This window comes from Stegodyphus dumicola, chromosome 2 (assembly GCF_044657685.1).
Source record: "Stegodyphus dumicola isolate Sdum_Otavi_A_Nest chromosome 2, ASM4465768v1".
Classification (NCBI taxonomy): domain Eukaryota; kingdom Metazoa; phylum Arthropoda; class Arachnida; order Araneae; family Eresidae; genus Stegodyphus; species Stegodyphus dumicola.
Genome location: NC_140769.1, coordinates 225,360,732 through 225,375,461, shown reverse-complemented (window position 1 = coordinate 225,375,461; position 14,730 = coordinate 225,360,732). Strand labels below are relative to the sequence as shown.

The 14,730-nt window shown below is 31.8% G+C and overlaps 1 protein-coding gene across 2 annotated transcripts in view; it reads left to right on the top strand.

Moving 5' to 3' along the window:
• The first annotated feature begins 418 nt into the window (after nt 1-418).
• Nucleotides 419-14,730, top strand: part of Syn2 (Syntrophin-like 2) — a 115,378-nt gene continuing 101,066 nt past the window's right edge. The window contains exon 1 of one of the 2 annotated variants that reach the window (XM_035362205.2): nt 419-915. In XM_035362205.2, the coding sequence (XP_035218096.1) occupies nt 907-915 (9 nt within the window). In that variant the 5' untranslated portion in view covers nt 419-906. The remainder of the gene's footprint in view (nt 916-14,730) is intronic. The other variant, XM_085811819.1, reaches the window with a different exon arrangement.

Here is a 14,730-nt window from a genome sequence, read left to right as displayed (position 1 = left end):
TGGTGATAACTCAGCAGAAAAATTTCTATCTTATTTTTCACAAAATTTTTTTTTTTTTAGTTTTATTTTTCGGTGAATAGTTTCCTACAATACTCTTTTCATAAAGATTTACGCCCTCCATATCACATACGGTTTCTCTATTAACAGTATTACAGTTTTCAGTTTTATGAGCGTCTAATAAAGATTTAAAACTAAGTGTACTGTCACTAATAGGGCATTTGTGATTTATTGATATGTTTTGTTTTCGATCCGTATCGTTCACAAACCAGAAGTTACAGAATTAAATGTAAACAAACTGCTGTAGTGCACCTTTTAATGGGTCTTTTAACCTAAAGGACGGATTGAATTGAAACGAAATAATATAAAATAAGAATAAAATAACTGCGAAAAGAACTTTTTTTGTATTTAACTGAAATTGTTATAAAGCAGAAAAATGTACGAAAAAGGGAAATGAATATGAAAATCTTTCCTTATTCTATCTATTGTAGCATTCTCTTTTCGGTTAAGGTGTGTCAGACACACGTCCAATAGCAATTGAGATCCATTTGCGGCCCAGTCGCATCTTACTAACTCGTGATGTTTATAAAGCGAGTTGGGAAGCGTGTGTTATATTATTTGTGGACTTGGGAAAATAAAATTATTGCGGGAAAATATGCCGAAATTAAATTTTAATTGTTTGCTGAAAGAAATTATGTGGATTTACGCATTGAGCTTTTATGCTTAGCAAAATTTTGCTGGAGAGCGCTGAAACAAATTCCAGAATGTAGTCATATTTTGAAATTGCTGTTATACTGACAGAGCATAGAACTGTTTAAACCTAAATATGCTCATGTTACATAAACTCTGATGTCATAGAATAAAATATGACATTCTAAAATAGCTGAATATTGAAACAAAATTTGGAGGATGGCACTTGTATGTAATATTTCAGTAATTTTAAAATTAAAAAAAAATAATGAGAATATTCTTAAAATTAAACCAAATATCACCGTTGTTTCTTTAAAATCTTGATTTTGGATTTCAGTAAAACAATTTGTTTTTCCCGGGATAAAATATTGTATTCTAAATCATATTTCAAATTAGAGAATATCCTTCTATTGATATTTTGTTAAATATGTTATAAAATTTATAACTTATTTAACTTAGCGTTTTCGTCCCTTCATTTTTTTTAGGTGATAACTTATCAGGGAGTTTGATGCTTACTTTTCTTTATCTGTGCCAGTTAAATTCCTATAAATATTTGAATGTTTTATTTAATTGAAGCAGCATTTATGTTTATAAAGCTAACAATAATATTATGTATACACCTGGATAATTTCTCAGATAATGACAAGTTAATAATAAAAGTGTAAATGATATGTTAACTGAATAAAAAAGTTTAGCATGGTTTTTTTAGACTATAGAATTTCAGTTTTATTTTGTGAGTAAACTGAATTAGATTTAAAAAAGTTACTTATGAGATAGTAAATTATTATTTAATCTTTTTCTCACGAAACTAATGCTGCATTTTATTGGTATCAAATTAAAGTCTTTCTTTCAGTAGCTGCCAACTCTCTCAGTTTCATGGGAAAACTCCTGTTTTTTAAGTATGTTTCCCAGTCTCCCATTGAGTCACTTGAATCATACATTATAAAGGAATTTAAGTATGTTTGAAATCCCTTTGAAATTGCATCATCACGAGCATGTGGGTTTTGCGTAAAAATTCAACTGGTTTTTTCAGATTTTTAGGTTAGCAGGTGTGTTTTTATAATGCATTTACTTTACATATTTATGAAAGTAAATTTGTGTATGTATCCCTATTAGACTGCTTACCTCCTATTTTAATTTAATTATTATTTCTTGTTTATTTTATTATTTTCCCAGCATATTTTATGACTTTAATAATTTGTAACCTTAATTTTTAAATTTCTAAACTTTTGTTTATATATATACACACACTAATGTAATGAATAAAATTTTTATATATTTTTTTGAACAGCTAGATCTTGATGCTTCAGAGTAAAAAGCCAAGAAATCAAGATGAAATATATATTCAGATTTACTAATTAAAGATTCGTTCTGTTAATCACATAACATGTTTAATTAATGCTTTATGTTTCTAAAAATTTTGTTATAAAAAAGGAGTTTTGCACTTGAAAGAAAATTATATATTTTATCTCTGTGTAATTAGATATGCCATTAAACTTTTTTTTATATTTATTCAGGTTTCAGTTTCATCTTTGACCTGAAAAGCAAATATACTTTTATTGCATTTCATTTTTATATTTTAATTTTTAGAATTCTTTTTTGGCTAATGTGTTTAATTTTGCGTAATTTAAATTTCTTAATTATTCTGAATTTTGAAATGTATTATATTTAATTTTAATTTATTTTTAATTAGTCATTATCAATAAATAGCAAACATTGTATCTTGTTTTGAACAAAATATGAATGTAATTTGAAAATAAGAATTAAAATATTTCAGTCTTAAAAAATCTATCATAAATTTTGGAGCAATCATTGCTGTAATGCGTCATGTACTATTTACTTAGATTGAAATAAGAAAGAAACTTTCTAGAATTATTATTATTATTTTTTAATGTTTTGGTACTTTCTGATTATCCATACACCTATGCATGCTGTTCTGTTTATGAATAATAATAAAAAAGAGAATTTTATAGGAATAAATTTTATTAGAAAAAATAAGTGTACAGTCAGTTAGTCCCTTTAAAAGTGCTTTGTTAGCATATGACAATTAAAATACAATCATGTCCAAATTTATCTTTACATAGCCAAAAATAATGATATTCCATGAAATATCCAATCGATATTTTTTGAAGAGAATGTGTGAAAAGCAAGCTTAAGTAGTACTGTCTAATCAAAAATGATCAAATAGTTTCTGATATGCAAATCAAGGCATTACATCATCTGATGGTGAATCAAATGCTTTGCTCAGAGTGAATTTCTGTAATATAGCATTTAATTTCAGCATATAAGGACTCAAAATGGTTTATTATGACTCCAAAATATCATTTGGAGGAATCTGTGAAGTGGTGAATCACCAGTTGTTTAGAAGCAGGTCAGATAATCATGGAAGAAGCGAGATGTATGAATATTTCAAGACAAACAATCTTGGTAAAAATATATTTCAAGGTCCTCCATGGCAAAAGTTGGTGATTTTTGGTGATTGGCCAGCAAGGGACAATTTCAAGATGGCTGCTACACAAAATCAAAATAATAAGTCGAAAAATTGCACAAACTCGGTGTCCATGTACACATCGATCTATTTTTCTAAAAAAAAAATTGGAGAATTGCACAAACTTGGCATTGCGCACTCTCTTGGCTTTATCCATGCACACATTGATCTATTTTCACTTAAAAAAATCAGGAGAATGATGGTGTCATATAATGTTAAAACAAAGTCCTCACCAAAATTGAACAAAATTTGTAGCCAATCGAAGCTCAATAAACTGCATTTCAAATCACTCGATGAACTAACATAAAAAAGGAAATGCATGTTATCGTACATACGCACTACAAAAAGGAAATATTGACTTGCCATATTAGAAATTTCTGCGTCTTCAGTCTGTAGAACGCAAAATTCCGTAACATCATCCAAAAACTTTCTGAACTAGAATATGCATGCTGCTGTCACCACATAAATTCACAAAAATAAAAGTAAGAAATATCCTCCGTAGTGCCGGACTGTCATTGGCATTTCTCACATGAACTTTTCTTGCGACCAACACAGCTGATCAATCTTTACATTCGCATACACATTTCCTTCATATAAACAGAACACTTATAATGACTACTAAGTATACCTTCATTTACAAACCAGTCAATTAATGCTTTTTTTCCCTTTCATTCCAAATCAGAAACTTCAGATTTATCACATAACATACAACCATTTTATGGTACACAGCACAAAATAAGCAACGCTCTTCCTAACAGACATCCAAAGCAGAAATAAGCCCTTACAAATATTTTCCTATCAGTCAAATTCACTGCAATCACACAACCAATTACGTCATAATAGGGTTTCCATAACATGCAACTACTCAGGTTACCATAAATCGGACTACAATTTGCCAATAAATCAAACAACAACTTGGCGATCTTGGGGCACCCTAAAATATAGACTAACCACAATCTCTGTGCTATTATAACAATTTCAGAATTCTGAAGCTGTTGTAAGGAGGCCCGGACAACATCGTAAATGAATAACATATTTTTCAAGATTGTTATCTTAGAATAACAGCCTGTCATAACAGGAAGTCTTAATACTTGGCAGTTAAGTTGAAAGCTTACAGCCACATGAACTGTTGTATCATAGCAAAATATATGCATTATAAGAAGGACTTAATGAAAAATGCCTTTATGCAAGACAGCTAAAAATATGTGTTTCACGGATCACTTTAATTTGACAGTTTTTGTAATGTACATATTATATTATGGGGAGAAATAATAAATGTATGCCCTACACATTTTTAACAGTGGATCTGTGATTGGGCAGAGATATTGTGAAAGAGGTCTTAAAACCTCATGTAAGACTTCTCAGAGGTGCATATGGATCTGACTTTTTATTTATGGATGTTGATATTCATTCATCCACATTGAACAAACCTTGTTGAAAAAGTTCTTGAAAGTGAAAACATTGAATGAATATCATGGCCAGCAAAATCTTCTGATCTTAACCTAATAGAAAACGTATGGGACTACTTTGAAAAACAGTTACATAGAGACATCCTCCTTCTAGAGATGTAAATATCCTAAAGACTGCATTGCTGGAAGAGCAGAATTTAATCTTCCACACTGTGGTTAACAGTGTTAATGACAGCATGAAAAAATGTTGTGGTATCTGTGTAAAAAGTCGGGGACATCACATTTCATATTAAATTCATAAGCCTAATTTGTTTTCCTGAAGTCTCCTTATAACATATTGTTATTATTTCAGGTTATAGTTTTATATCATATGCTGTGCTCTAAATTTTTTCTCTGTGTATTTATATGTTGTGATGTTATGTATTATTCTACACATATTTGTAAAATTATAATGTACAGTTTCTGAGAAATCTGTGATTTCATAGTTGAAAAGATAATTTTGAACATGAATGTATGAAGTGTATAAATTCTTGTGTACTCATAAATACAGTACTTCTTCAGAATGTTAAGACCAGAATGTACCAAAATGTTGTAATTACACTATTTTATGCATATTTAAGTTAGGTATTTATCAAGCAAAGTAGTGTATACAGGAATCTGAAGTTATATGATGATTTGTTTCTAGACTGATGACTTTAGTTGACAGGGCTTAATTTCTAAAATTAGAAGTACCGGAGCCCTATGGAAGAATGTCAGAAAAGGAGAGCAAAAATAAATACATAAATAAATAAAATGACAAGTATAATAATTAAACAATTAATTATTAAAATTTAATAATTAATGATAAGAATAATTAAACAATGTTAAAATTTAATGAAATGTAAAGAGATAACATATAAGTTATTAAATAAATGGTAAATAATAAAATAAGGTACTGGGTCTTGATTTATTTGGGGTTTCAGCAAGAATTACAATTTCGCACAAAAATTAAGAAATAGCTCGATCGATCTACAGTTTATTTTTAAGCTCTGAATGTAATGTACTAATTCAAGGGATGATAGATATAAAGATCATTCTTTTTACTGCACACCCATGAAAAATTTTAGTATGGTTAAGCCATCACTAATGAAGATACAGAGAATATTATAAACAGTAAGAGAATAGAAAGAAAATTTTAACAGATGACCCATAGTTATGAAAACAAAAAGAGAAGAATCCAACATTTTCTGACCACAATCTCTGTATAATTCTAGCTGTCAAACTGAATATGACGGGGGAGCAAATTTTCACCGAATCCAAGAATTGGCTGAAAAAAGAGTATCAGGTGACAGTTCTGATCCCCTGTCTTTGATTCATCATTCCAAGAAGTCTGCAGGTGCTCTTTCCCACGGGAAGACACTAGCACTGGAATGAAAAATTTACCCGCTGTCATGAATTCGTTGTACTTTCTCGAGAATAAGCCTTTAGCACGTGTGTGGAGGCTTTTCTTTCCTTAAAAGTCTCGACCACTATCCAAGGATTTGTTTCCCAAGGAAAGAGAAGCATGCATTCAGAATTTATAATCAATTTTTAACATAATTTTATTATTAAAAGTAAATTTTTAAATATCATATTTCTGTTGAAATTGTTGTTAAATTACATTAAAGAAGTGCCTTCTTATTTAGGCCTCCAGTGCGTTCCGGCTAGAATGATTTATCTCAAAAACAAGGAAGCACCGGAGTTGATGATTTTAAGTTGAGAAAATTTTTTTCTTAGGATCAGTGTAGAAATGTTTAAAAACTGTTAATTATATATATATATATATAGGGCCTTAATTGGGAAGAAATTTTAACCTATCATTTAGGTCCCGACTTTTCCTTTTCATTTTATTAATTTTATATATGTGTGTGTGAGTAACATATCAAAATATGAATGAAAATTAATTACCAAATTAAACTTAATTGGAAAGGTCCTTTAAATTCTTAAATTTTAATTGCATGCATCCTCTCTTCAGGGCTGTAACATCATGTTACATCATGCTTTCCCTTCAGTAACCGCAATGTGAAATCTTTTGCCCAATTGCTGCTCAGGATTAAAACAAAGATTTTTCAAAGCTTATAAATAGTACTGCAACTAACTATGCATTTTCTTTCACTATTTTGCCATCCTGCTGGCAGCTTGTCACTTAGCCTCTGTTAGTTATTCTTTCTTATGTAACATGTTATTCCCATTTATAATTGTGGGATGCGTTTAGCTTCCTTAGTGTTTTCTCACTTAAGAAGATGCATACTAAGAAATTCATCATCCAAAAATAAATTATATTTAACTACCAAGCTGGTCGTCCTTCTAAAATTCCATCCAGTCATCCACTATACTGCAATTTCCAGTAATATATGCAGCAGCTTTCTTGGCTGTGACTAAAAAGTGAGCTAAACTTAATTCTGGAGATTAACAGTATTTTATCTCACTTAGCTGTTTAGAGGACTATTTGTTTAATCCTTTTCTTGGTTTAGACTACTTTTTTGTTTCTTTTCTTTGTTTAGGTTTATTTGATTATAGTAAAGACTCAAGGGCTAAATGCTTAAGTGGAGAGATGCTTCATTCAGGACTTTTTAAGGGAAGCTATCTTGTATACATGTTACACATGGGGTAAACCCTGAAAATGCCCATGCAGCTGGCCAATTTACCAGGATTTGAACCACAGACTGAACTACCAAAGTTCAGTGACTTTACCACTTTGCCACTGGTGTTCTTGTTCCTTTTTTTAATGTTGTTATTTGTTGTTTCTTTGAGTGATAGCTTGTTTTTGATGATTTTAATCTCAAATGAGAAGCAAATTCAAGAGCATTTGATTTCTGAAGATTCCATGTGTTTTTTTTTTTTTATTATTTTTTATTATGGGAATTAATTGAAAATTCTGTAGTACATTTACCATTAACTTCTAAGTTAAACCTCCTTCCTGTAATAAATTTATTTGTTAAAAGAAAGACCACCTAAACTGTACAAGAAGTTATTTTCTTACAATTTAGATCTGTACAAAAATATCTTACAGTTTAGATAGCAAATAGATGAAAACATAAGGTTAGGCTGTTGTCATATGTCATGCCTAATGGTTGGTCGAGCCCATTTAAAAGCTACTCCAGTATATTAGCTACCATAATAGTTTTCGAAATTTGAAGGAATAAGACATGTTGAATTATTGATATTTGTGGTTTCTGTAGCTAGAGCACCATTGCATTCCAAAGGATTTATTTAACTGATCAATTTTAACCACTTGCGCTACGACTAAACTTCACGGTTACGGTGCTGTGAGCTACAATATAACAATTCGTAAAGTGTCTCATTTACGCCGCTCCACGTCTGCGAGTACAATCCAGAGCTGCAACTCGAGAAATAAACAATCTCGTTGATAGGTGACATGTGCACCACGTTATTTTCATTTTTGCGATAAATGCCTATCGACGTGGTGTTCACGCCGCTCGTGGTTTGAGACAAAAGCATCTTGACGTGCGTGGCACATCTTTTTAGCGCAAGTGGTTAATGTTGTTAAGTAGGTGATGGATGCTTTGTGTAAGTCATAAAACATTTGCAGGCTTGTTGTATTGCTTCAAAGATTACTTTGGTATCATTGAAAATTTTTTAAAATTTCCTTTAGTTAAGTCTGAGAATGATATACATATATGTATATATATATGTATGCAGGATGTAACAGGAAAGATGGTCACAGCTTTAGGGAGTAACAGTTCATTCAAAGTATTTCATAACACAGTGAGTGGTGGATTGTAAAATATGAACACATGTGTGAAGATCATGGAAAAGTCATTTTAATAATGGATGCTTACTAGAAAGTATGCTTCATGATTACAAGAATTGTTCAAAATGAATAACCACCGACTGCAATGATGATCAAGTTATACTTTTTGGAAGTGGTCTGTTATGACAAACTTTTTGGTTTCCACCTGCACATTATATCCCAAAAATTGTTTATTGTGTCATGTTCTATAATTAAATATTTGAATATTTCAATTCAATCCAATTCAAATTATTCAAAATTGTAATGTCGCATGTCACAGCTTGTGTATATACAGTCAAAAGTCGTTAATCCGGACTCGTCGAGACTTCGATGATTCTGGATTATAGATCATCAGTTTAAATCTGGTAAGATGGCATGCAGAAATTCTAAAATTTGAAATATGAAATCGTACTTTATGAAATAAAGAACAATTATGATCTAAAGGGTGTCAAAATTTACGAAAAAAAAAAAAAAAAAAAGCTTAATATTTATTTGTTTACTTTATTAAACATTTCTTTCAATGTAAGTTTTTTAAGTTGCTTCGTTTTATGCGATAATACTTTCTCTTTAATTCTATAAACAGACATAATTTCTTCTTCAGTTTCAAAGTTCCACTGTTCAAGTCCTATAATTGCTGTGTCAAGAATACCGACTAATTTGTCAATTGAAATTTTTTCGTTTTCAATAACCTCTGTGTCACTTTCTTCACTATCGGAAGCGAATTATAATGACAAGGAATTTGATTTAAATCATATCAAAGACGGAGTACATGGAGATGAAATACTACATTTAGTAAGGAATAATAAGCCAAATAAAATAAAAACATCTGCCTTGAAGATAAGGATAGTGCTGACAGATCAACTTCCAATTCATTGCGCACCGTGGTGTCCCCCCCCCCCCGCCGCTGAGCAGCGTGAAATTGATAAACAGATTTCGGAATGGTTAGAGAAACGAAGGATATGCCTTTATCCATTTTTTTGCATCAATTCCACTTTTTGTTTAATGGACTTCAAAACATACTTTCGCTTTGTAGATCCTTTACATATTAGTAAATATATATCGGAAATTCTATTTGACATAATCGAAAGTTCAAGTTTACTTTTATAAAATTGCTCTAACAGTCTGCAAAAAATAATAATCCGGATCCAATTCGAAGATTAAGGAACAACGCAATCTGCAACATTAACTGAAATAGATAATTAGATAATTTTAGCTTAGCTTATCCCGTCCGTTATACATTAAACGCGCATTCGTAAACGTATTTTGCGCACGCGCACACGCATATTCCCAGCCGTAAAGGTCTTACGCGCATGTGTCAACGCGATGCATGCGCAGAAAGTTTGTAGCTTTGAGGTCCTTATTATAGATCATTCCGGATTATGGGTGTCCGAATTAGAGAGTTTTGACTGTATAGGCATGTGTTTAAAGCTACCTGACTTCCGGAATTGCCTTCCAGTTGATCCTCGTTAAAGGATTTAAAATGTACTCATTCCAAATACTGGGTCTCAAAAGAGTCCTGTATTGTTATTTTTCATCACTGCCCCCATGTTCTCTTAATGGGTAATTTGTGCACCTGTTGCCTTGTTTGGATGTGGTAGCTGTTTCTGTGGCTCCTTTGGAATCGAAGCCTGATTCTCCATGACTTGTTACGACTATTGTAGGTGCATAACCTACCATTGCAGTTGATGAGGCAGACACTTGAAAGATATCTGGCTCAGATGAGCTTGTGCAATCAGCGCAAAGTTATAGAATCGTCACATAATATAGCTATGAGGTACTATTGATTTTGGTCTATTAAGAGTGCTTGTTATAAGATTGCTCCATTTAACCAAGTAGTAATGATTCAAGGAACCATAACCGATTTAATGAGCCATTCTCAGTTTTGGCATAATATGACATATACTTAGCATGGCAGCATAACCTAACCTTGGGGACAAACGTATAAGTGCTGGCAGAATCAATTAGGTAACTTTTTTTATATTCATGAATGTTCGAGCTGCATGCAACATAATAACTAGCATGTGTAATACGAAGTAAAGATCTGAATTTATATAAAGGTTATCTTCATATACATTCAGTTCTATATTCAGATTTGGATAACATTCAGATTCAGATAATTTTTCTGGCTTGTCTTCATGTACAAAGCTTAAAGTTGCTGTAATTTTTGTTATCAGTAGTGTATGTATCCAGATATTGGACATTTAGGCTGTAATTTTTAAAAATGCATAGCTTTTAACCCTTTCGTGGGCCGTGGGAAGATTACTTCCCACATACATGATCCTGGGAAATACACCTGTGGGAAGCGCAAAACCCACTATAATATATTGGCTTTGGTATTATAACGTTAGGAACTCTAATTCCCACTTCAGTATTGTGCTGCCATCTGTATTCAATCGATTGAAAACAGAATTACCACATTTGTTTTGAAAGTTCGAATGCGTTGTGTGAGATCTGTTATACTGAGACACCTGTTTTGATTTGACATTTGCATTGCTATACGATTCTGCTACAAATGTAAGTAAAACACTGTTTTTATTATAATAACGTTCTCTTATTTTGTATATTTCTGCAAGAACTATCTAATATTAAATAATAAATGATGGGTAGAAAGTGAAAATGGTATTGCATTGCATATAAAAGCCACGTGCAATAGGTATGTTGGAAAAATTAGAATATTTTTGAAAATACATTTGGAAATATCATTCAATTCTACTGAGAAAGAAAAGGATTATTTTGGCATGATTTTTACCAAGGAAATTTTACAGAATACTGTTGACAAAACTCATATGCAAAGCAGCCTAAGAAAAGGAAGAGATTGGGTCATACCACAAAAGACATTATCCTGAACTGGAAAGAAATCACATCAGAAAAATTGAAAGCATGGGTAGGTATGCATATATTCATGGGTAAACATCAATTGCCTGAACTGAAAAATTACTGCAGCACAGACTCTATTTTCAATGTTCAATCAGTAGCAAGAATAATAATCGCAAAGAGGTTCAAAAAAGTAACTGAGATTTCGTATGTAAATGATAACAGCACAAATGCATGTGGGCAACTTGGGCATGATAAACTCGATAAAGTCAGACCAATCCTCTCACAGCTCAATGATTCCATACCTAAAGTCTACGAACCTTTGTCAACATTATGAATAGATGAATGTATGATAGCTTTCAAAGGGAGAACTTCATTGAAGCAGTATATGCCAATGAAGCCTATAAAAAGAGGTTACAAGGTGTGGTGTTTAGCTGACTCTAAGACTGGATATATTCAAAAATTTGAAATTTATTGTGGAAAAGAAACTTCTTATAATAAGGGTAAAATACTGAGCTTAGGGGAAACAAACTAAACTAACGGAAGATGTGAAACAGACAGGTCATCTTATAGCCTATGATAACTATTTGACATCTTTTAGGCTCGCAAAAAGTGTACTTATAAGTGGTCTGCTTTCTGTGGGGACTGTGAGGCCGCAAAGGAAGGATCTTCCACCAATGAAGGCTAATAACAAACTACAAAGAGGGGAATCAATGTTCCTAACTAAGGAAGGTGTTGCTGCAATAAAGTGGATAGACAAAAAGTCTGTTACATTGTTGACTACTGCACACAATTCAGCGATTATTACATCTGTAAATCGCACACAAAAGGATGGTACTAAAACAGAAGTACCTTTCCCTAAAGCTGTTGCAGTATATAACGATATCATGGGAGGGGTTGATTGCTTCGATCAAAGAAAAGAAAGATACCAAATAGGAAGAAGATCTGTAGAATGGTGGCATCGTAAATAATTTTAAACTGTGGCAAGTAAACAAGAGAAACAGAAGTTTAGACCAGCTAACATTCCATATAGCATTAGCTCGTCAACTAATAGACGGATATTCCTCGAAAAAGGAAAGGCCGTCCTGCTAGCTTCCAAGCAAAAAGGTGTGCATTTCCGAATGATATACGCTTAGCCAATGTGGGAAATCATATGCCAAAGATGGTTTCCAACTACAGTCAAAAGTCGTTAATTCGGACACCCATAATCCGGACCTCAAAGCTACAAACTTTCTGCCCATGCGTCGCGTTTACGCATGCGCACAGGCGTTTACGAGAGCGCATAAGACCCTTACAGCTGCGAATATGTTTGTGCGCATGCGCGTTTAATGTGTAACGGAGTTATACGCTAAGCTAAAGTTATCTAATTCAGTTAATGTTGCAGATTGCGTTGTTCCTTAATCTTCGAATTGGATCCGGCTTATTATTTTTTGCAGACTGTTAGAGCAATTTTATAAAAGTAAGCTTGAACTTTCGATTATGTCAAATAGAATTTCCGATATATATTTACTACAAAGCGAAAGTATGTTTTGAAATCCGAAATCTGTTTATCAATTTCACGCTCTGCGGCAGAGGAAGGGGGCAGAAACGTCATTATTAGATTATGATAGATTAGAAAGATTATGTAAAATAGAATTTCTGATATATATTTACTAATATGTAATTTGTATCTACAAAGCGAAAGTATGTTTTGAAATCCGAAATCTGTTTATCAATTTCACGCTGCGGATTGGAAGTTGATCTGTCAGTACTATCCTTATCTTCAGAGCAGATGTTTTTATTTTATTTGGTTTATAATTCCGTACTAAGTGTAGTATTTCATCTCGATATACTCCGTCTTTGATATGATTTAAATCAAGTTTCTCGTCATTATAATTCGCTTCCGATAGTGAAGAAAGTGACCCAGAGGTTATTGAAAACGAAAACATTTCGATTGACAAATTAGTCGGTATTCTCAACACAGCAATTATAGGACTTGAACAGCGGAACTTTGTAACTAAACAAGAAATTATGTCTGTTTAATAGAATTAAAGAGAAAGTATTATCACATGAAACGAAGCAACTTACATTGAAGGAAATGTTTAATAAAGTAAACAAATAAATATTAAGCTTTTTCTTTTTGTAAATTTTGATACCCTTTAGATCATAATTGTTCTTTATTTCATAAATTACGGTTTCATATTTTTAATTTTGTAATTTCTGCATGCCATCTTACCAGATTTAAACTGATGATCTATAATCCGGAAAAATCGATAATCCGGAATCGCCGAAGTCCCGACGAGTCCGTATTAACGACTTTTGACTGTATAGACGATGTAAGAAATGTAGCACAAAGGCCCAAGAAAAGAGAACCCGCTATATGTGTCCAGTATGTGATGTACCTTTGTGCATTGCAACATGTTTCTCATCTTTTCACAGCAAATAATCGCCTTTAAATTGAATTTTCTCTATGACCATGAAAGGTCCCGTGGGAAGTATACTTCCCACCCCTAGAATTTAAATGTAAACAAAAAATTTGGAAAAATAAAATATATTTCCTTAAATGCTATTGTTTAGTTGATAATAAAATATAAAAAAACAACAGAAATTCAAAAAAAGAAATAAATGGCCCACGAAAGGGTTAAACAACAAAGGTTAAAGTTGTACTTCCAGACAGACAGGATTAAGGTTTAGAAGATGAGAATAAGCATTTGCAGAATGCTGTTCAAATTCTGTATTGTGGTTCCTTAGAATATTTCAATATGTGGTTAAGCCCTTCAAGGAAGTTTCTGGATTCAAAGGAAATAACTGAAAAACTTCTCATATTAAAAAACTGATCCATTGAATACACGAAGGGTAAAGGAATTGGCTTTGGTGTCAATTAGTATTTTAATCAGTTTTGCACTCTGAAGATGTTCACAGTTTCATACAAGATTGATGAAACTAAGTTAGCATCATTTTGAAAAAAAAAAAAAAAAAGGTTTTGTACTTCAGGTATTCAAAAAGTGTTAAGTATATTTTTGCTCTTCTGAAATTTATGCAGTTCTTTGCCATTTCTGCCTACAGTGCCATCATAAAAATTTTATTTTCTTTAATTTAAATACAGTGGACTGAGAAGATGAATTACCTTGTGAAATTAATGCGAGAGCTAAGTTTTCACACTAAAGTACATTTTTGTCATTTCATTTGTATAGTATTCCATTTACATCTCCAAAAAAACATCCTGATATTTTGAAGTTAATTAGATCAGTAGACAAATATTCAAGAACAATTTGAATGAATAAATGAAAGGTATGTTCATCCTTTTGTTAGAATGCAATTAACTGGAACATTTTTAATGAGTTCACTGCAAAAGCAGATATGGTGCATTTGTTTATATATGTCAAGATCCTATTTGCATTTAATTCTTTTAAATTATTTTCTGTTTTATTCTATTAATATTTATACATGTAGTTGGCATATGAAAATAATGTTTTTGCTTCCTGTGCCTATTAAAAGATAATTTGGGTTTAGTTAAATTATACTCACCCATTTTGTGCATTTGTGTAAAACTCCTGCTTATGTCATACATTATTTTCTAT